The sequence below is a fragment of the Paroedura picta genome, chromosome 6 (assembly GCF_049243985.1).
Source record: "Paroedura picta isolate Pp20150507F chromosome 6, Ppicta_v3.0, whole genome shotgun sequence".
Lineage (NCBI taxonomy): Eukaryota > Metazoa > Chordata > Lepidosauria > Squamata > Gekkonidae > Paroedura > Paroedura picta.
Genome location: NC_135374.1, coordinates 93,867,642 through 93,889,593, shown reverse-complemented (window position 1 = coordinate 93,889,593; position 21,952 = coordinate 93,867,642). Strand labels below are relative to the sequence as shown.

Genomic DNA, 21,952 nt, shown 5'->3' with positions numbered 1-21,952 from the left:
GGAGAGAACACTTTTAAAATTGCAAGTCCCCCCCTCCCCCCAGCCCCACTCTCACGCAAAAAGCGACCTGGCTGGGCCTAATGAAGCAGGTGTCTACTTTTTCTCTCTGCATGCTACACACATGCTTATGATCAAAGCAGGACCTCACACTCACCTTTCCCACAATACATCTTCCTCAACGGCATCGCAGGTGAGCTGCCCTTTCATGTAGGCGGTGGCATTGCTTATAAAAGAAGAAATGGTGTGAAGGATGCACTTTGCCTCGTTCATACTATCATCACTATATTCTGTGGCTAAAAGGAAAGATGCCATTATACGCAATGAGACAAAAGCTACTTCAATTTTGTACAAACACACAGCAGTGATAAAAACCGGCTGAGCTCTCCCTGTTCCTCTATCCACCTCCAGCTCATGAGCCAATGAAGATGATAGATGGGGGAGCTCAGTCACTCTCCATGAAAAAGAATGGGAAGGTTGTACGATGGGGAGATTCTGGGGGATCCAAGCATTCCTTTTTGACAATGACTAGCAATGCCATCTTAAGCAGACTTATACCCTTCTGAGCCTGTAGACGTAAGCGGTCTGAGAAGACTCCAACTCTGCTTAGGAGTGCATGGCAATGTAAATCAAGGGTAGAAAAGAGACAATGGTCCCTTGGAACAGTGGTCCCCAACCTGCGGGCCATGGCGCCGGGCCGCGGCTCCCTCTCCCCGCCCCTCCCCCGCAGTAAAAAAACTTCCCAGGCCGCAAGCTTGCGGCTCGGGAAGCTTCTTACTGCGGGAGGGCGGGGAGAAGGAATCGGGGCCAGGCCGGGCCGCGCCCATGCGGGTGCGGCCCGATGTGCGGGCGTGGCTCGCGGGGCGCGGCCCGATGCGGGGGCGCGGCCCGATGCGGGGGCGCGGCCCGATGCGGGGGCGCGACTCGTGGGCGCGGCTTGATGAACACAATTTGGTAAACCTCGAGTGTTATGAGATCTTGAAGTTGCACTCTGGGGTTGTGGTTAAGAGCGGTGGCCTCTGGTCTGAAGAACTAGGTTTGATTCCCCAATCCTCCACAGGAAGGCAGAGAGGTGACCTTGGGCCAGTCACTGTTGTCTCAGAGCTCTCTCAGATTCACCTAACTCCCATGGTGTCTGTAGGCAACTGTAAGATGCTTTGAGACTCCAGGTAGTAAAAATTAATTGCTGTATCATTGGAAATCTACTTAAAACAAGACAGGTTCACAGGATCAAGTGACACTACTCAAAACCTTTTGAATTAGGACTCACTTTTCCATGTACTGTACTTAGGGATCCCCTTACAATGTTTATCCTCCACCACTATCATGCAGGCATCTCATCGGTTAATACTGAAGCAGTAAATGCTTTGTTTTTCATGGGCAGTGTTATATATATAGCATGAGAAGGAACTCCCCTCCACAAAAACTTGTGGGGAGCACCTCTTTTCTTCCTCCCTCCACTATTTCTTCTTTCCCTTCCCTGAAAGCCCTTATAGTTTCTCCTCACCCTTCTGCTTCTGTCTCTTCTTACCACCTACCAGCCAACCTATCTTCACTGGCCCTTCATCTTCAGCTCCCCCGCCCCACCCCTTACAGCGGTTTCTGACTGGGTTTCTCATAGTTATGCAGTATTGGCTGCTGAGCTAAGCCCAGATGCACAGCACGGACTCACCCTATTTCCTCTTTCTCTCCTCCTGGCAACTCCCACATCCTCACCTCTCCCTGTTTCCTTCTCTCCTTCCCACCCACCAACCTTACTCATCTTTTATCTACTGCCCATCTTCAACTATATGTGTTATTTACTTAATTTAGCCTAATCTCCCCTTCCGAACAAATCACCTCCACAACAAAAAAGAAAAAGATAGGAACATTTCAGTTGAGCATTGAACAGGAAAAAACAAAGTGTGCTTCTGAGAAGAACATAATGCACAATGAACTGGACAGCTCAATTGCTCACCTTAGGGGTTTCCCTTACCTGTTCTGTAGCCATTTCGCAAGCAAAACATTCTAAACTCATCGGGTGAAGACGTCTTCAGGAAATCCTAAAGACCCGAAGGAAAAAGTCAAGACAATGTATAACTGTGATGATACAGCAGAATGGCCTCTATCCCAGAATCTCCACACTGTCTACAGAAGCCTAAAAATCATTCACACTCCATCAGGAACTTGGGAGTGACCTTTGATGCCTCCCTTATGATGGAGGCTCAGATCATGAATGTAGCACACCAGGTGTTTTTCCATCTGCTCCAGGTGAAGTTACTTGCACCTTACACAACCCCTGGAAAATTTAGCCAGAGTTATCCATGCAATGGTCACCTCCAAGTTATATTGCTGTAACTCGCTCTTTACAGATCTAGCCTTGTCCTGGAAACCAGAACTGGTACAGAATGCAGCCACCTGGGCCCTTACTAGGACACTGTGGAGGGCCCATATACAACCTACACTCCAACACCTGCATCAGTAGCCAGTTGGATTCTGTATCAGGCTTATGGTTCTGGTCTTAATCTTCAATGCCATGTGTAGTCTGGGTCCTGCATTTCTAAGAGACCATCTCTCCCAGCATGGCCCCAGAAGGACATTAAGATCATCAGATGCTAATATGTTGGTGGTCCCCAGCCTGACAGAAGTGCCTCTGATCTCAGCCAGAGCCAGGGCCTTCTCAGCCCTGGCCCCAATCTGGTGGAACAAGCTGCCAACCAAGACTCGGGCCCTGACAGAAATATCTAAGTTCTGCAGAGCCTGCAAAATGGCGCTCTTCTGCCAGGCGTATGGTGAAGGCCAGCACACACACAGTCAATAAAACCTAGGGGGTCTCCCTACAGTCACCTCCGGGTAATTCTTGCTGTTAACATCAAGGGAAGAAGCAGATTGAGCAGCGGATAAAAATTGAGCTTTTAAAGTTTTAATTTGGTTTTAATTGTGATGATTTTATAAAGGATTGTTTAACATGTGTGTTGTGAACTGCCCTGGATCCATTTGCAGGGAGGGGCAGTCTAGAAAACAAACAAGCAAGCAAACAAATATAATATGTTCACACACACACTTCCAGCTTACAGAACTGTGGATGAAAACCAGAATTTACACTGATAATTTCTGCACACGGCTTTGTGATTACAAGGGATCTTGGACAGACCCTCTGGTTGCGAGGAGTTCTTAACTCAGAATACTTCCCAGCCCCAACCAGTACCTTGAATTTCCAGAATCACGACTGTTATGTGGAGAATTTTTGCTCTCACTGGAAGCAAAGTTTCAAGCCCTCAAAGCTACAGAAAGGTTTACAATTAACATGTAGAATGGAAGCAAAAGAAAGACCTAATGTTTAGGTGGAAGCTTTTGTGTGATATAGGATCATAATGTCTAATTGGATTCATATCTAATAATCTAATCCTAATATTGAATTCTCCTAATGAGCACATTCTTTTCCTCCTACCCCCACATGACAAATTCAGCAGAAACTAAAAATTGCAAATTCAACATAAAACAGAGACAGGTTATCATAATACACAAAGGTGTATCTTCCATACTGTATCTGTCTGCTTCATTTTGCACTCTCAGTGGAGGAGTTTTCAGATACTTAACGCCACTCTCTGTCAGATATCCTCTGGTCAGTGCAACAAATAAGATTCTTGTACCCATCTTCAACCCCGTGCTTATGAAGTGGAAAGCAATCTGTGTAAAATAGCTATTCTACTTAAAATGAATTCCACTACTGAATGAAGGGGGGAAGAAAGAAGCAAAGAACAAGCGCAGTTGGGCAGGGGGCATCCTGTGGGATGACATAAAGGCAAAAGCATGCCTCACTAGTCACTTGGAATCTGCTTAATTCTAAGCCCAAGGAGACAAAAGAGAGGAAGGCAGTGGTGCAGAGTTTCAGAAGCAAATTTCCACCTGGGGTTCTCTCGTGGCTTATGCAGAGGAAACCTGGGTCAGTGGACTGAAACCTACTCTCAAGAAGGCATTGGGAATGTGTTTATTTGAAGACAAAGGATCATATCTAATATGCAAAAGCAAATCTATGCCAATGCAAAGACTCTGCCTTCCAAAGAATGTCTGTCGGCAAACTCGTGTCAATATTTTTAAAACTAAGAAGAGGAAGAGTTGGTTCTCATATGCCACTTTTTTCTACCCGAAGGAGTCTCAAAGTGGCTTACATTTGCCTTTCCTTTCCTCTCCCCACAACAGACACCGTGTGAGGTAGGTGAGGCTGAGAGAGCCCTGATATTAGTGCTCAGACATAACAGCTTTATCAGTGCTGTGGTGAGCCCAAGGTCACCCAGCTGGCTGCTTGTGGAGGAGCGGAGAATCAGACCCGGCTTGCCAGATTAGAAGTCTGCGCTCCTAACCACTAAACCAAATTGGTGGGCAGAGGCATCTGCTCCAAGACCTAGGTAACCATGGGCCAAACCATGGGTAGTCAAACTGCGGCCCTCCAGATGTCCATGGACTACAATTCCCAGGAATGCTGGCAAGGACTCCTGGGAATTGTAGTCCATGGACATCTGGAGGGCCACAGTTTGACTACCCCTGGGCCAAACCCTCATACCTCAGCCTATTTCACATGGTAGTTGTGGATACAGAATGTTTGTTTGGGGATGGGAATACCAAGAGACCCTGAATAAGGGCTGACGACAATAATAACTGGATGCATTTGTAAAAGCCCAGAGAACAACTCAGGCAAAAATAGAGAATAATTAAATGCAACAATCCCATTTATCCCATCATTTATCTATTTAATCTATGCAATTCATTTATACCCCCAACTTTCTTCCCAATGGAGAACCCAAAAGCAGCTCTCCTCCATTTTATCCTCACAACAACCCTCTGAGGCAGGCTAGGCTGAGAGAGTGCAACTGACCCAAGGTCACCCAAGCAAGCTTCCACGGCCCAAGTGAGGATTTGAGCCTGGGGGTCCCAGATCCTAGGCTGATCCTATAATTCTGCTTGTCTTCTATCATGGACCCCACTGCAATATACCCAAGTTTAGAGAGGGGCTGTGACAGAGCATCAGAGCATCTGCTAGGCATGCAGAAAGGGGCCAGGTCCAATGCCCAACAGCTCCAGCTAAAAAGATAAGGCAACAAGTGATGTAAAGGAAAACTGCTCCTAGTCTGAGTAGACAGTACTGATTTTGATGGACCCAGTAGAAGGCACCTGCATGGCTGCATGGTCTCCCATCCAGGCACCATGCAGACATCCTTGGTTTAAGCTAAGCTGCTGTGTCATATACTTCCGAGCTATGTCTTTGTAGCATGTGTGCCACCAGAGAAACCCCAGGGGAAAAAGGCAGGGGGACCACACATAATGAATAAAGAAACAGCATGATTTTCACCTCCTAGGTCATTGTTCTTTATTCTGTTTCTCCTCTATTCAGTCAACCATTGAGGCTACACCCGGTGCAGAGTTTGACAGGCTGCATCAAGTGTTTCCCCCTCCAAGTCCAGCAAAGACAGGGGTCAAGCTTCCTGCCATGCCATCCTCCTGATTGGAAGGTCCTTCTTCCTAACCCGCAGGGGGGTGTACTGGTGAGAATGTCAGACTGAGATCTGGAAGACCAGAGCTGAAATTCCCACAGGAGTGTGCTGAGTGACCTTGGGCCAGTGACACAGCCTAACCTACTTCATAGGGTGGTTGAGAGGACAAACTGGAAAACAGGAAGAGCCACTTGGGGTCCCCAGCTAGGGAAAAGGGCAGGTTGCAAACAAAGTAGAGAAATGAATAGCCCCTGGTTCTTCCGCAGAGGTTCCCATGGGAATATTCCTGGTGGACTGTGCTCATAGAGCCTCAAGTATAAAGTTCAACATGCACACACGTTTACAATACCTTAATTGTAATGTAGTTTTTAAGCGATTTTGACATTTTCACACTCCCTTTAACATGCAGATGCCCTGGAATGAGAAGAGCACATTAACACTGTTTTCTATTGAAAGAACACGCAATGCAAAGGAGAATTACCTTTCAGAATTTAAGAAGCTACAAAACAGCAGATTTATACACACTTCTACTAGTCATGGCCAGTTCTCTCACTAGCTTGTTAATGTGTCAAGAAACAGATGAAAACAGTTTTAAAAGAACAGAGAAATCACATGGTAAAAACAGGATTCACCCATTACAACTGTCTGCAATGTGTTTCTTCAAAAGATTTTAATTTTTTTTTAAATTTGTAAATTACTATAAGGTATTTTCTTTCAAACACCAAGTAGTAACTTTTCAGTAGTAAATATTCTCATATGCCCCTCACAGAGCTCTTCGCTCTGCAAATTCTAATAGGTCGGTGATCCTACATTAGGTACACTTGGCCTCAACCTGGGCCAGGGCCTTTATGATCCTGCCCCCTAAATGGTGGAATGAGCTCCTGGAAGAGCTGAGGGCCCTGCCAGAGACACCACAGTTCTACAGTGCCTACAAGATAGCGCCCTTCCGCCAGATGTTTGGTTGAGACCAGGGTACAGAAGATCTATAAGGTCCTTGCTCCAAATTTCTAAACATCTAATTTAATCAATTAATTTTATTTACAGTCATAGACCATCCAGCAGAAAGCATAGAATTACAGATATAAAATTGAACATCTAATTAATTACGCATCCTAACATCCACCTTATGCCATGGAATCAGGATACTCTGAGTGAGCTGAATGGGATTCTTGGTGCATACATGGGGGAGGAGGGTATCTCTGATTACTTACTGTAGTTTTATTACTCTGTTGTAAACCAGCATGAGCCAGCTGGCCCAAGGGTCAACAAGTACAATAATGATAAATAATAGTGCTTAAAACAAGACAGGTTCAGTACCTTAAAAAGAAACAAAATCGTATTCATTCATTCATTCATTCATTCATTCATTCATTCATTCATTCATTCATTCATTCATTCATTCTAAATGAATAGTGAGAAGGAACAAATGCTACCAAAACCTACCTGTAGATGACTTACCATACAGGTATTCCACCATAATATACAGGTACTGTAAAGTTATAAGTGACTACTCCCTTACAAAAACACATTACCCCATGAAGACACGCAATCGTCCCACGTGAGCACTTACACACAACTTTCAAACAATTCCTACTCAAGAGAGCTTTCTGTGCCAGAGAAGTGCTCTGCGGGAAGCTGCTTTTCAACTTTGTTCAGCACAGTGCACTGTTAAAACACCCTGTGTATCTTTCAGTGTGCAACACCTTCCACAGGTACTTCAAGAACGGCTAAAAGGAAACATTCTTGAATAGGGTCCTGTTAATGTGCTTGTTGAAATTCTGCATGCCATTATGGAATACCGACAATTTATTTTCTGACAATGAATAACAGGTCTTGAATAATTCATTAAAAAAAAACATATGCTTAAAAAGAATCCCATTAATGAATGTAATGTATTGGCTTCCATAGCAGTGCCACTGATGTTGGACAAATTAACCACATTCAAGCACTTGGAACATTAAATGATGATGATTATCAAAAGTATAATCCTAAAAACTGTGGAGTCAAGCGCTTGCTTATTATTTACTTATTTTTATTTATTTAGATTTTTATACCACACTTCCCTACAGCTCTGGGCGGTTATTAGGGAAATTCTGAATCTTTCAGGGCTCCGTTTATAAACCGAAGGGCTCCTAAACACATTCACTACTAAAGCAGTGAAAAACCGTTCATCAGGAACAACTGTTAATATAAAGTTAATATAAATCTTTTGTATGATGCCAAATGTTTGTTTCCTGGTGATTCAGCACAATGGCTGTAAAGCTGGTGTTGCTTTAGGTGCTACCAGGAAGCTAGCAACCCTAGTTCACGGGCATATGCTATATGCAAGAGCATGTTTTCTAATGTGCCCCTACAAGAGAACTGCGTTCAGAGACAAACTCCAGAAATTCTCTCCCGCATTTCACATTCTAGAGAGGGAACTGTCGTTGAGGTGGACAAAATCACTCGGAACAGGCCGTGCTCTAAAAAATAGTCACATGAACTGCCTATTCAAAAGCAAGTGTATGTATTTCTACTCAAAGAAGGCACCAACCTTACTTTGACTCCTTTATGTGGGCTGACTATTACTCCTCCCCTCTTGCCTCAAAACCTTTCTGTGCTGTAGCACAGTGGCCCACACAGTGGCTGGGTTCAAAGTATGGCTGGAAGATGCACAGGCTCACAATCTTTATGGAGCTAAGCAGGTCTAGATTCAGTCAGCACCTGACTAGAGGGACTTTCTGGAAGCCAGATACAATTGCTTAGCCCCCAAGTCTCTAATGCAGGGGTAAGTTAACCTGCGGTCTTCCAGATGTCCATGGACTACAATTCCCATGAGCCCCTGCTGGCAAATGCTGACAGGGGCTCATGGGAATTGTAGTCCATTGACATCTGAAGGACCACAGGTTGACTACCCCTGCTCTAATGGAAGAAAGCTGAGATACAAAATAATAAATTAAGCTCCAGCCATGAATAAGCCCAACTGCAGAGATTACACTGATACAACCTTCCTTTTTTTTTTCTTTTCTTTTTTTTGGGGGGGGGGAATCTGGCTCCAGAAATTCCACAAAATTGGACTAACCAGAATAGGCCCAGGCAAACTCAGACCCCAAACTTATGGAAAGTGTTTGGTGTCTCAAAGAGCAATAAAGAGCATTCGCTCGGTTCAGTTGCCACCCTTTAATTCTGGATTATTTCCTTTGTGTTTGTTTTCCCTCCATAAGAACAAAAAACTCCCCAGTGCAGTACAGCTGTGTGAGCAATGCCCTAGACATGAAATAAAAAAGATCCTGCAAAAATGCAAAATACCAAAAGCAAAATGCAAAGGAGTAGATTTGAACTCCAAACTTACCAGAATGAAGGAAATAATTCCCCCACCGCTCGCATTGATGGAAAGCTTCGCACTGAGCAATCTCATTTTCATGATGGGGAAAAGCAAGATCTATTCCACCAGTATGGATATCCAAGTGTGGTCCAAACACTAGACTGCAACAACAGCATTCCATTAATTCAACAGAAACTCCCCGGGGTCCCATGGGAATGTGAATACATGAGTGCAGGACCCAACAAGACTCATAATCCAGGCTCCAGATCCATAGACATGAATTGGAGGCTATTAACTCTTTCAAAAGTCTACCCTGCAGTCAGGAAGGGATATTCTTGAAGGCCAGATTGGCCTAGGGATCCTGGAGTTTTTTTTGCTTTTCTCTGGGAACGGAGCAGAAGTCGCTGGGTGTTTATGCGTGGGGAGGAGGTGACTGTTAATCTCCCTCACTGTGCAGGAGGGGTTGCACTAGATGATCCTTGGGGTACCTTTCAGATCCACATTTCTATGTTAAATGGTTTCTCCTTAGAAAAAGGTCTTCTGATTTGACAGTCATGAATGTCTCTGAGGAATCCGTAGACTAACAATGCTACTTTAGTCTAAGAGTTGGGTACGTTGTGTTTGTCCCATTAGCAGCAGCCCCTTCTTCTGGTGCAAGGTGCCTCTTCTCTGAAAGAGAGCCTCTTGCATTGCAAGAAGGCATGTTGCAAAACTGCAGGTGCTACAGATAGCAGAATGCTGGCTTCCCTGTCCAAAATCCATCCAACCAATCCATTGGAGGGTGTATATTATATGACCCCTCCCTCTTTTTGCTTGCGAGAAGGAGGCAGCTTCGAATAGATTGAATTACATTTAGAATTCTATCTATCTATTTATTTATATTATTATATAATAATATAATAATAATATATTAATATAATATTATATTATATTAACTATAATAATACTAAAGGGCGGAATATAAATAAATTAAATAAACAGCAGAAGCTGCAAGGTGTCTCTGCTCTCTGCATATAAGCCCATAGGAGGCAGATGACAAAATGCAGATACATTGAATGCAAACATATTTATTTAAATGTGACACATTTTGCTCATGCACATTAGAAATATACAGAGTGAAGCAGCCCTAAAACATCACAACCCTTTTTGTCAGCCCCCGAACACAGTGTCTAAACAGGAGCATTGTCCAGGCACTGGTAGGAGCTTCATTACAATTATAATTTTATGGCAACATTCATGCCTTCTTTAGAAGTCCAAAGCTGATACTGATAGCAAAACAAATATTGAAATACATGCAATTTTCTCCCCTGGGTTCTTTAGAAGAAGTTCATCCCTTTTCTTCCATAAACATGTGATATTTCCACCAATTCCCTTGATGACAGGCACAAACTCAGGTATCAGTCCAAGAAATCACGCATGGAATGCTACAAGAGCAATGGTTCTTTTAACTGTCAGATACTACAGTTCAAATTCCCTGGAGTTTCAAAGAGCAGCCCAGCCCAGGGTGTGAAGGTAATGGTTGGGCTAAATGCACATGTCTGAAGGGCCTGCACCAATCTGGCCTATTTCACCTTTGATGCTGCAATCTTTCCACTGAGGTCTACCAACTGTAGCCTTAACAAGCAATTCCATAGTAAAAGCAATTATTTCTAATGTCTGTGCTGTCAAAAGATGATGAGTAGTTTTGTGTGCTGGTCTAGATTGGAGCTGGGGGTGACAACAGACTTCTGTCCTACCATTTAACTCATCACATTACATCCAGTTACATATACTGTACTGCCAACAACTATTCTGGGTTTGCTTGTTCTTTGCAAATCAAGGTCTTTGTACGTATTGGAGTCCACACACAGAAGAAGCCTTCCTAATTAGAACTTCTCACATATCCCAGCACTCTTGCATATCCCAGGTTAAAGGGTAGGGGAAGATACTGCCAGATTGGCATATGCTATGCATTAATAAAATGTTTGCGTGCTATCCAACAGTGCTTCCCTTTTACCTTCACTGTATCTGTTGCTACAAGTATACAAAGCCCAGAAGGAGTTGGCTTTATATATGCCTCTCTTTTTCCACTGTGGTCTTTCAGAAGGCCTAAAAAACATGCTACAAACTGCAGTTCAAGAATCACTCATTTGTCTCCACTGCGGTTTTGTGTGCATCTTTGGCGTCAACAGAATGTATCTCAGCATACCAATTTACATGGTATTTTATTATATATATATATAATAAAATACCATGTAAATATATATATATATATATATATAAAGGTAAAGGTATCCCCTGTGCAAGCACCGGGTCATGTCTGACCCTTGGGGTGACGCCCTCCAGCGTTTTCATGGCAGACTCAATATGGGGTGGTTTGCCAGTGCCTTCCCCAGTCATTACCGTTTACCCCCCAGCAAGCTGGGTATTCATTTTACCGACCTCGGAAGGATGGAAGGCTGAGTCAACCTTGAGCCGGCTGCTGGGATTGAACTCCCAGCCTCATGGGCAGTGAGCTTCAGACTGCATTCAATGTGTGTGTGTGAATATACATACATATTTAAATACATATGCTTATTTTCTTAGAGGAGTCCATATTTTCATATGCGAAATTTAAAGGTTTGATTTCCCCAGACTACTGTTACTATTAACTTGGGAGTTAATATTTTTAACCAACAGCTTCCATTGATCAAGTGAGGAACTGTCTACCCTGACTTGAAAAGATACAAGATTAGGGAAGCCCACGAAAACTGACCTGGAGATTGTGGAACATTCAATATGCCAGCCGGGTCTTCCTTTCCCCCAGGGAGAATCCCAGCATATTTCCTGAGGTCTGGCTGCCTTCCAAAGAGCAAAATCCTTCACATGATGCTTATCGCTGTCAACAGCTAGGAATAAATGGCAACATAGTTGGAAGCTCAGAATACAATTAAGATATCACAATTGTAATGTACAAGTGATTGACAGTTGCTTTACACACTTTTCTATCTGGAAAGAGCATCTGCAAAGAAAATACCAAGGCACCTTGCATGCAAATCAACATAACAGCACATGTACAGATCCTGTTACACACGTATAGGTAGGTAGGCAGATCAGAGTCTTTGGGGTGAAGAAGCAGCTGTGCCACTTTGCACCAATCCCTTGCACCAATATAAAGTATCGAAGCTGGAAAGATGTATTTTTTTAGCTGGAAGGAATGCATGAAGGACCTATACACACATTGCATGCTGTTTTGTACACACATATTCCATCTCCATAAGAAATTACATCCCTTAGCGCAGACTCACTTTGAACTACAAAACAGACTGGATCCTATGACTCCTGCTGAACTAGTGAGGAGCCTTGCTCCAGAGGAAGATGCCTCACCTAGCAGGAGGAAATCAGGGGAAGCAGCTCTAGATTCAAACAGGGACTACTACATAAATAATTCTTAGAGGAAGTGTTTTCCTTCTACAGTAGATTGCATTGGCTACAACAGACACAAGGTGCCAGCTAGCTACAGTTTGTGCACAGGCTACATTCCAGCAACATATCAAGCTGGAGTTATTACTGTTATTATTAATTACATTTCTATACTGCCCTCCCGTATGGCACAGTTTACTGGCAGGCTTGTACATCTACCTCCTTGTTCCATCCAGCACACAGAATGATGAAAGTATCTTGGTTTAAATTAATTCTGGTAACTTGAGACAGAGGAACATCACAACTTCCATTTTCATTTTACAAGGCAGAATCTAATTTAATCTAGGAATCCCAATTTGTGAGGACTATAGCTAAACTCTTCTGAAGCATTTATACAACAGCTAACCAGAATTTGTTTTAGATCAGAAGTAAGGAAGAGTGTGAGGCTGGGAACAAGCCCTGCTTGTGGACATTCAGGTTTAATGCTGGCTTGACAGGATGTCTCAGTGTGAGTGTAGCTGATGTTACAAAGGATGCCTTTCTAAAGTCATATGCATTTAATGGAATAAAACTTCCAGTGGAATACACAGAAAAGAGCCTCTAAAATTCAGGTTTTGCCTCAAACACTTACAAAAACATTTTTAAAAAGAAGTCACAGATTTTTTAGGCCCAAACCCCACAAAATTAACAGAATGTTTGCAATATATTTTCAGAAATAGCAAGTGCACAGGAGTTCCAAACCGGGGGGGGGGGGGATGCTACAAAGGTCATGAAAAAAAAATGTTTTGATAAAAGTGCCTCATTTTAACTTTCTTTAAACCAGTAAGAGGCAGCACATTTCCATCACTCTAGCTAGATACAGAAGACATGTTCAAATCCCTGTTTATTCTGATTCTTCTTGATGGACAGAAGACTATATGTTCTTATATAACTCAGCACTCTTGGATGAGACATTGTTTTTCAACCTTGCCCTTCATGTTTGACAAGATTCACTGTAGAAGGTGACTCTGCTTCATGGTTCCCATATACTCTTAGAGGTAGGTTGACTTCTTCAGTCACAAGGAAAACCACAGTACTTGAGAAATCACATTGGCTAACGGGAGATGAATGCTACCTCAAACCCAGCAGTTCTAACTTACCATGTTAATGAAGGGTATTCAAACTCACTACAGAAGTCAACAAACAGCATTAACATACCCCGTTCTTCAGCATCGTCAAGATACGCATTCCTGAGTTTTCCATATCTGTCTCCCCAAGAATGGACGTCAAAATAAACATTACCTGTTGAAAATAAACAATTATATTATAAAGATGGAAGAGATGTACTCCATAACACCGTAAATGCTCTAGTGCTTATACACCCATCCCCACCAATGTTATCACATGGCTCACCTTTGCTAGAAGGCCCAGTTCTGAAGTACCTCACCAGCCCTGCAGTGAGTGCATATTGCAAACAGGCTGAACATCACAGCATCTACTAACACTAAACCACCCTGAGCCGCAAGAGGAGGGTAGTATATAAATGTACAAAAGAAATAAATATTCTGATCACTCCCAGAAGCGGGCTAAGACTCATGGCTAAGACTGTTTATGCACTGGGAACTTCACTGCCCCAGCTCCCATGCAGGAGCACAAATCGGGGGCGGATGAGGGGCACCAGGCCAAATGCTCCCCCATGTGGGTGCAGGAAGAGGTGGGGTAGCCTGCCACGACTAAAACTCCAGCCTGCAGCCCAGCATGAAACCTCCAATGCATAAATGGTCTAAGAGATGCAAAACCTGTGGCACCATGTTCCATACACAACCAGCATGTATTAATTAGCACTCACTGCAAGGGGATAAGTGTTTATGGACAAGACACAAAGAAAGGTAGCTGATCGCTTCAGAGTGCAGCATGCAGATACTGATCATCCCTATAATGAGCAAGATGGGCTACAAGCAAAACAAAGTCAATCTGATACCGTTTTCTTAAAGTGCAGTTCTGCTTTGGAACAATGGAGATTGGTGACATCACAGACCTACTGCTAAAAAGGGGTTCTGTGCACTTGTTTCCAGCATCTCTTCCCAGAGACAAAGTGCCCTTGCTAACCTTAAACCTTGGCCAGGTTCCAAGATAAAGAACGCAAAAGGGTTCACAAGCACCCAGAGAAATCACATAGTACCCAAGGGTGGGACTATAATGAATTTGTGGGTGGGTACTCGCTTAGTGACAGGGAAGTTATCCTTTCTTGCTTCATTTCTTATGAATGATCAACAGCTAATATAATCAAAGATACAATATTAAATCATGTGCTGTTCCGTTACCAATAGTTACAGGTTGCTATTTAAACGGACCAGCTGCATTTAAGCTGATCTAAAAAATAGAGGCACAAACTTTTCACACACACCATTAAGTGCTGACAGCAATATTTGGAATGCTTACCCTTGGAGGTTGCGTACCCGTGTCCACTGGTAACAAGCTGCTGTATAAAAGCAATGATCTGAGGAATATTTTCAGTTACCCTCATATATATCGTAGGGGGGAGAACCTTAAGGGGAAAAAAATCCATAACTTTGCTTTACATGTGATTAATCAATACTATCAGGAGCACGACTGCAATGGAAAATAAAATGCCAACTTGAAAGCAGCTACTCATTCTCAAAGACTTCAATTCTATGCCCACTTATTTTGAACCACTGAACACAGTGGGACACCTGACCATGCAAAGGATTGGGCTGCATAGTTTCTGTCCATACCTAAGTATGCCTACTTGGAATTAAAACCTACTGAAACAGGAGAAACACAGTTTTGAGTAAACATGATTGGTTTGGGTTCCAAGTCTGCACTCCTCAAATTCTTTGCTACAAATGAGGCTTGCTGAATTTGTACCAAATTCAAAAAGTATTTCCAAACGATAGCAGAAAGATATTAATGATTCATGGCCTGTGGAAGATTTTGTTTCAAGATAGGATGCTTGAGCCAATGATGTCACTTAGGCTCAAGAAATTTCAAAGACTTACCTAAGTACTTGTTGCACTCATTTTGTATCAAAATAAATTGAACTTAACCTCACTTAAAGCTCTTGTCCCAAACCACATACACTTGGAAAACTATTCAAAGATTAAACAATATCAGGCTGGGGGGTTGGGCAGTGGACTATACGCAGCTTAACTCTGTTTAGGATGGCCCTGAAGGAATTGTAAGGGCTTCTACCTATTTCAGTTCATGCAACACTGATATGACCAGTACAACAATATCACACCATTGCACAAACAACACAAATAAGTTATATGCAAAGTTCTGGGGAGGGGAAGAGGGTGAAAAATACAAGGCCCCCTACTGGCTTATCTAAAACTGTTTTAAATTAGCCTCTTTTTAACATCAGCAAAAACGCTTCACATTCAAAGCAAAGGCATCAAAAGAACCATCTGTACCTTTAATGCCTCCATGTCGCGCTTAAAGTCTTCCTCATAAAAGCGGGCAAGAGCCATTGGAGATATATTCATCTGTAAAGAGAGACACACAGCTAAAGCATACACTTAAAACTATTCTTTTTTAATACCATAATATTATCAGAACTAATGGCTAGCCAAAAACAAGAAAGGAATCAAAGGGAAAGCCAAGAAGCCTCCTCAATTGCTGTAATGAGGTGTGCAGGGATTCTATGTGCCAGGGGGGAAAAAACCCTTCCTCTGAAATTTGTCTGCACTGCAAATATAAATTAAAACATTTCCAAAATAAAGGACATATTAAAGACCTTGTTTTAGCAAAGAAGGAACGGCCAATGAGTTACCATAACTAGTGATTTCCTTGCAACTGGGAATACTTTGCCCCCCCCCACACACACACACACACAAACACAATTTTAGAAGGGCCAGGGTGAAAATGTTCACCTCTTCAGATGAGAGCAGGGAGCATCCCCCTCCCTCCAAATACACTTCCTGATGATATAACATAGCTAACACTAAGTCACAATAAAGGCACTGTCTCCTTCCCTCACTCCCATTTGGCTTTGACATCACTTATTTACTTAAAGTGTTTATGTCCTGCAAACTCTATAAATTGTCTGCGAGGCAACTCAACAACAATAAGCAAACAACAAGCAAGAAAATAAGGGGGGAAAGCAACAGACACAAAGAAAAATGCAGTAAGCATGTTTAAAGCAAGCATAGCCTATTACAATGACCCAAGGGATAAATGCACAACATTCGGATAATACAATTAATAGAATTACATAGGTAAGGAGGACTGACAAATGCTGGGAGAAGGAAAAAGTTTCACCTGACGTCTACACGCTTGTGAATTTGATAATAAGTCAGTATTTGCAGAGATTCCATTCCAGAGCATCAGTACCACTATGGAAAAACCAACGCTTTTTTGCTCATCCACAAGGCCTGCTAAACTGTGGGGCTAGGCAGAGGAGATCAGCAGCTGGGTTTGTACAAGATGAGATGCTCCCTTAACTGGCTGTGCATCAATATGACACCACCATGCTACCAAGCGACGATCATCTTAAAATGTATGCTCATTTGTAAAGAATGGCACCAAAGCTGCAGACTGTTGGGGGGGAGGGGGAAATGAACAACATAGGAAATGGAAAGTGGTAAGCACTTGCACGCACAAGCAAAAATTTTCCTCACCAAAACTCACGTTCACCATTTTTAAATGGCTGTTAAAATATCAGCCTAAGGGTTAGGTGGGTGGAGACTGGGCGTGGCCTGTCCACGCGGCATGAGAGCTTCCCAGCCCAAGGAGGAAGGGAAAGCCCCTCTCCTCCCCCTGGGCCGGGAGTTGCTGGGGGGGGGTGGCTTCCTGGGACACAGCCACCCGCACCCTCTGCGCCCTGCCCGGCCTGGGGGGGGGGGCACTAGAGTCCGCTGTATTTCACTACAGAGGGCTTTGTTGCTAGTAGGCCTATAAAATGCAACAGGCATTGTGTACAAATAGCATAGCAGCAATGTTTCCATAATACATCCACTTACCTCATTAGCTCTTTTAATTATTTTGTCATCTATGTCTGTGATCCCCATCACCATGACTACTTCCTTTCCAAATATCTTGGTTATTATCCTTCGAATAATATCAAACTTAACGTAAGTGCTGAAAAAAGGACAAGCAAATTACTGGAAACATAACATTTATCAAGGCACATTCAAGTGTTATTGGCAATTCAGTCTCTTTGGATGCTGGGAAGGGTAACCCTCATGCAGGAATAAGTCCCCAAAGCGTAAGATTTGATTTACTGTAAGTTCTGTGGACAAAGACCACTTCAGCAAAGTGGTACGGACCTAAAGTGGTACATTATTTTATATTTTTATGCACACACACACATGGAGAACAGTGAACTAATTAATCACTATGTGTCCAGGAAGGAAATAGTCTACATTTGAGTATCACAGACCGTTTATGCACTGGGAACTTCACTGCCCCAGCTTGTGCAGGAGCACAAATTGGGACTGGGTGAGGCACATCGGGCCAAATGCTTCCCCGAGTGGGTGCAGGAAGATGTGGGGTGACCTGCCACAACTAAAACTCCAGCCTGCAGCCCAACATGAAACCTCCAGTGCGTAAACGGTCACAGTCACAATCACAATCTGAAGTTTCGGCAAATAAAAGTATATACAGCCAATCTTTGCCCACAAGTGTTACACTTAGATACTTTTACTGGGCCAATCCATAAAGATGTTTCTGAATAAATGGCATTAACATCATATTCTGCAATTTGCATTACAATTTACAGTATTACGTGTGACAAAAGAGCAAGAGCATAACTCCACCATGAAGGCAGCAACATGGGGTGACGCAGGATAGCGTCCTGGTGCTTTCCCCTCCCCAACACAATGCTGTTCTAACTTCTCCCCATCCCCACCACATCTGCATAAAAGCACACACACAAGACAGCGACTGCATCAATCTCCCAGACATACAGATCAGAACACACACAGATCAGAACACACTTTGAGAAAATGAAAAGGGACAAATGTTGAGGGTAGGGTGGGCTGGGGGGGAAAGCAAGCTCCCATACAACTCTGAAAGCATTCGTTAACTCCATCTGCCTTCCTCCAGTTTGTCCTTCTAACCAGATCAAAGCACAACACCTCCTTGACCTTCCTACGCTCCTCACAGGAGAAAATCCTTATTAACAACTCGGTCCTATCAGCCGTTAGCTTGAGGCTTGCAAATCACCCAGCACTGCTCCTTGCCAGGAACTGTACTTGGTCTTTTAGCCACAGCCATCCCTAATGAATGCAGGAGCGCTAAGACACACTCAGGTGTTTCCAGAGGGGTCACCTTGCCAGGGCATAATCAAAGGAAGGAGCTTTTACGTCTGATTTAATAAGGCACTCTTTGAACAATGTTCTCAGTTACACAGCCCAGCTAAGCAATCAGATTCTGTTCAAGAGGCCAAGGGATTCAACCGTCTCGATTCCCCACAGTTATGACATTAAGAACATGAAGAAATGTTTTAAAAAAATACAAATCAGAAATTTCACAAGGAAGAGAGGAAGGATGCAATCCAAGGCCTGATCCCTACTTAGCCCAGCAAAAGGGAGGAGGCATAATATCTATAAGCAATCTGTTGCTATGTTTTCTAGCTTTTCCGATTTCCTCTTTGCTAAGTAATTCAGCAGGCCAGAACAACAGGGGAGAACGTGTTGTGCTAACCTGAACTTTTTCTCTTCTTTTTTATTACCTTGGTGTTTAACACTATGCTGATATATTTTTATTATGCTGATAGTTGAAATATCTACACCTCCAACTGTACATCTTCCTTCTCTTTATCTACTCAGTGTTGGAAAGTCAGTGAAATGAATGTTGTCCTTCCCGTGTTTCGCCTTTCTGATGTTAGAGGAAGAGATGAGATTTTCCCCCCTTTTCCCAAACCCCACTATCTAAATGGTTGTCAGTACATAGGAGTCCCATGACACCACTTCCTAGGGTTCAGAAAGGACTGCTGGGGAAAGGGAACACAGTCAAGGTCGCCATCTTCTGCTGATGGTACTCAGGAGCCAATCTACAGGCTGTCTGTGTACACTGGCATGGATTTGGGGTTTTCCTTGCTGCTGTGGTAGGGCAACAAACACACAAGGATGCTGGGTTTAGATGTGGGGGGAATTCAGCATCTTCGCAACATGTTTCACTGGATGAAATAGAGCAAGTAGCCTTAGCTCAATATTACCTACCTACCTCACATTATTGTTTTATTTACTTTAAAAAATTATTTGGAATCTTCAACTAAACAGTTTAGAGCAGCTTTCATAAAAAAATGAAAACAAAAATTATTGGCATATAATCAACAGCAGGCATATAAATAAAACTTTAATAGCAGCAGCAAATAGTTCATTTAAAAGAGCAAAAGCATTAGGTTGCAAGTGAGCAGCAAAAAGGTCAAAGTAGCAGTGATAGAGAATATATAAAAGCCAGGACAGGATGAATAAGGAAGGTCTTAAGGTGCACCCAAAAATGAACAGGCTCAGCACCAGTCAAACAGTAGCAGTGTGTGCATTCTGCAATCAAACTGCAACAACCGCAAAGGTTCCATTTCTTATGACCATATTTCGAACAGGTGGAGCACATAGAAGATGACACAGCTCTGGAGAAAGACTCTTCTTGACTTTTTGATTGAGGTCAACGTGACCCATTATATTCTGGATCTCGGGGAGGTACTTTCTTCCAGTCAGTTTCCCACCACCTTCACATCTCAGGTGCATTTAACTAGATTTACGGCTCATCCTACAGGCACTGTCCAGACTACATTTCGCTACAGTCATGACCTGCTTGACAGAGCATACTTTGAATACTATCATTAACCACAGCAAACATGCACAGAATCCAAGGCCAGCTTGTACAAAGCAGCCTTCAGTTTTATCAGCATCAGTAAATAAAATCAAAACTCACCAAGCATGCCCAAGATGCGCGTGATCATACACTGTTGGCCCACAGCTGTACCTGTGAACAAGATTGAGATTTATTGAGAAAGTCACAGAGATACTTTGCTCTCAGTGACATGACAGGATGTGCAATTTTAAAAGGCTCATCAGCTGTTCTGTCAGCTGGATGAGTAGAATAAAATGGGTATGTCTAAAAGGAAGACCACGTGGCATACTGTACAAGCACTGTAAGGTTGCTTGTTTAAATCTTAAAATGGGAGATCGGCACCAAACAAGGGACCACGTCAGGAGATGCAGAACTAGAACCTGGACCTATACAGAACACACTGACTGCAGACGACAGAGCAGTCAGGCCAAGCAAGGATTTCTCATATGAGGCTTTCTGATGTACAAGCAGCAACAAAGTTTTGGGATGGATCTTCAACCTGGAGTTTGTCCTTGCTTGGCCATCAGAACAGAACTCCATGTGACTACTCCTGGGTCAGAGCTACCAGGTGTTCTGTTTCCTGGACTGGTGGAATATTCTTCCAATTGAGATCAGGGCTCTGCAGAACTTTAAACAGTTCTGCAGGGCCTGCGAGATAAGACTTGTTCTGCCAGGCCTATGGTTAAGGCCCATAGTCCACCAATGAACCTGGCCTCCCTGTGTATTCATAATGAAAGCACATAAGCAAGTAGATCTAGCAATGCCGAGTCATGATACGCTCTGCTCTAGCACTATATCCCCTCCACTTGATGAGGTTGGCAACATGCTCCTATCCCTGAGGGATAGCGTTATCGGAAAGGTTTTAATCGGTTTTAAGCATTTTAATAATTTAAATTTAACTGCACTGTATTCATTGATTATGTTTTATCTACTGTATTTTGCCAAGATGTAACACACACACCCCTGAGCCCCCTGGGCAGGGCAGTATAAAAATTAAACAAGTAAGTAAGAGTCCACCCTCCAAATCACCCAGGCGCACACACAAAAACTTATCCCTTGAATAAAACCTTGGTCATCAAGCTGCCGCCTGACCAAAACTTTATTCTGCTACTTCAGAACACGCCAACCTACCTGAACTCATCCCTGCGCTCTGTTTAGCACCGCACTATCATACTTTACCCACTTATAGTAACCATATTCTGGTTTTGGGTCGAGGTGGACCGTTATAAAAGCCGCCACTTATGAGAGGCGTGGCAAGCCCAAAACCACAGGTGGCCCCCTCATCCCACCCCACCACCCCGCACCCTACTCTTTCTCCCCACGAGGTGCAGCGACGCCTGCAGAAGCCCGTCCGGAGCCCCCGGCCCGCCTACCAAGTCACCACGTCCGCGTTGCCCAGGATGAGCGGCTCTTTGCTCCTGCTCCGGCTGTTGTAGGTGTGGATGCCGGTGGCGCGGCCCGGGGGCTGGACCGCCCTCGTCCCGCCCGCGGAGCCCACAGAGCAGCCCCGACGGCCTCCCGTCGCCGCGGCCCCGCTCGGCCTTCGGCAGCGCTTCAGCCACCGCCACGCGGCCGCCCTCCCGCAGCCGCCCCGCGGAAGCCACGGCGCGCCCCACATGCCGCCCGCAGCCCGACGCCGAGAAGGGCTCAGTCGAGAAGGGCTCAGTCGCGGGGCCAGCGGGCGGGAAAGGCAGAGCCCCGGCAAGCTCCTCCTCTCCCCCAGGAAGGAAGGAAGGAGGGAGGGAGGGAGGTCCGCACAACCCGCTCTGCTTGTAGCGCATCACAGCCGCCGCCGCCGCCGCCTGTGCGCTTGCTGCGGAGAGCGGTAGCTACAGCCAGACCCAGCAGGAAAAGGAGGAGCTTCCGCAGCTCCGTGCCTGAGTGGGTAGCAGAGGCAGAGGAGAGCTTCCAGCCGTCATCAAATGGTCCGGGGACAGCGTTGGTGGGGGGCAATTTTCTCTTTTTCTCCCCCGCTGTCCTTTGGGCCCTGCAGGCTCTCCCC

At 44.1% G+C, this 21,952-nt stretch overlaps 1 protein-coding gene across 7 annotated transcripts in view; it reads right to left on the bottom strand.

The window, feature by feature from the left end:
* Positions 1-21,746, bottom strand: part of CARS2 (cysteinyl-tRNA synthetase 2, mitochondrial) — a 50,288-nt gene extending 28,542 nt beyond the window's left edge. For 6 of the 7 annotated variants that reach the window (XR_013232137.1, XR_013232139.1, XR_013232135.1 and 3 more), the window contains exons 1-11: positions 21,324-21,743; positions 20,032-20,082; positions 17,115-17,232; positions 15,567-15,638; positions 14,575-14,680; positions 13,351-13,434; positions 11,507-11,639; positions 8,800-8,933; positions 5,818-5,882; positions 1,973-2,039; positions 155-293 (exon numbers count right to left, since the gene is read on the bottom strand). Coding sequence is in view for 2 of the 7 variants with exons in the window: in XM_077343763.1 (XP_077199878.1) it covers positions 155-293; positions 1,973-2,039; positions 5,818-5,882; positions 8,800-8,933; positions 11,507-11,639; positions 13,351-13,434; positions 14,575-14,680; positions 15,567-15,638; positions 17,115-17,232; positions 20,032-20,082; positions 21,324-21,568 (1,214 nt within the window). In the remaining 5 variants the exon portion in view is untranslated. Of the gene's footprint in view, positions 1-154; positions 294-1,972; positions 2,040-5,817; positions 5,883-8,799; positions 8,934-11,506; positions 11,640-13,350; positions 13,435-14,574; positions 14,681-15,566; positions 15,639-17,114; positions 17,233-20,031; positions 20,083-21,323 lie in introns of all 7 variants that reach the window. The other variant, XM_077343764.1, reaches the window with a different exon arrangement.
* Between the last annotated feature and the right edge of the window lie 206 nt (positions 21,747-21,952).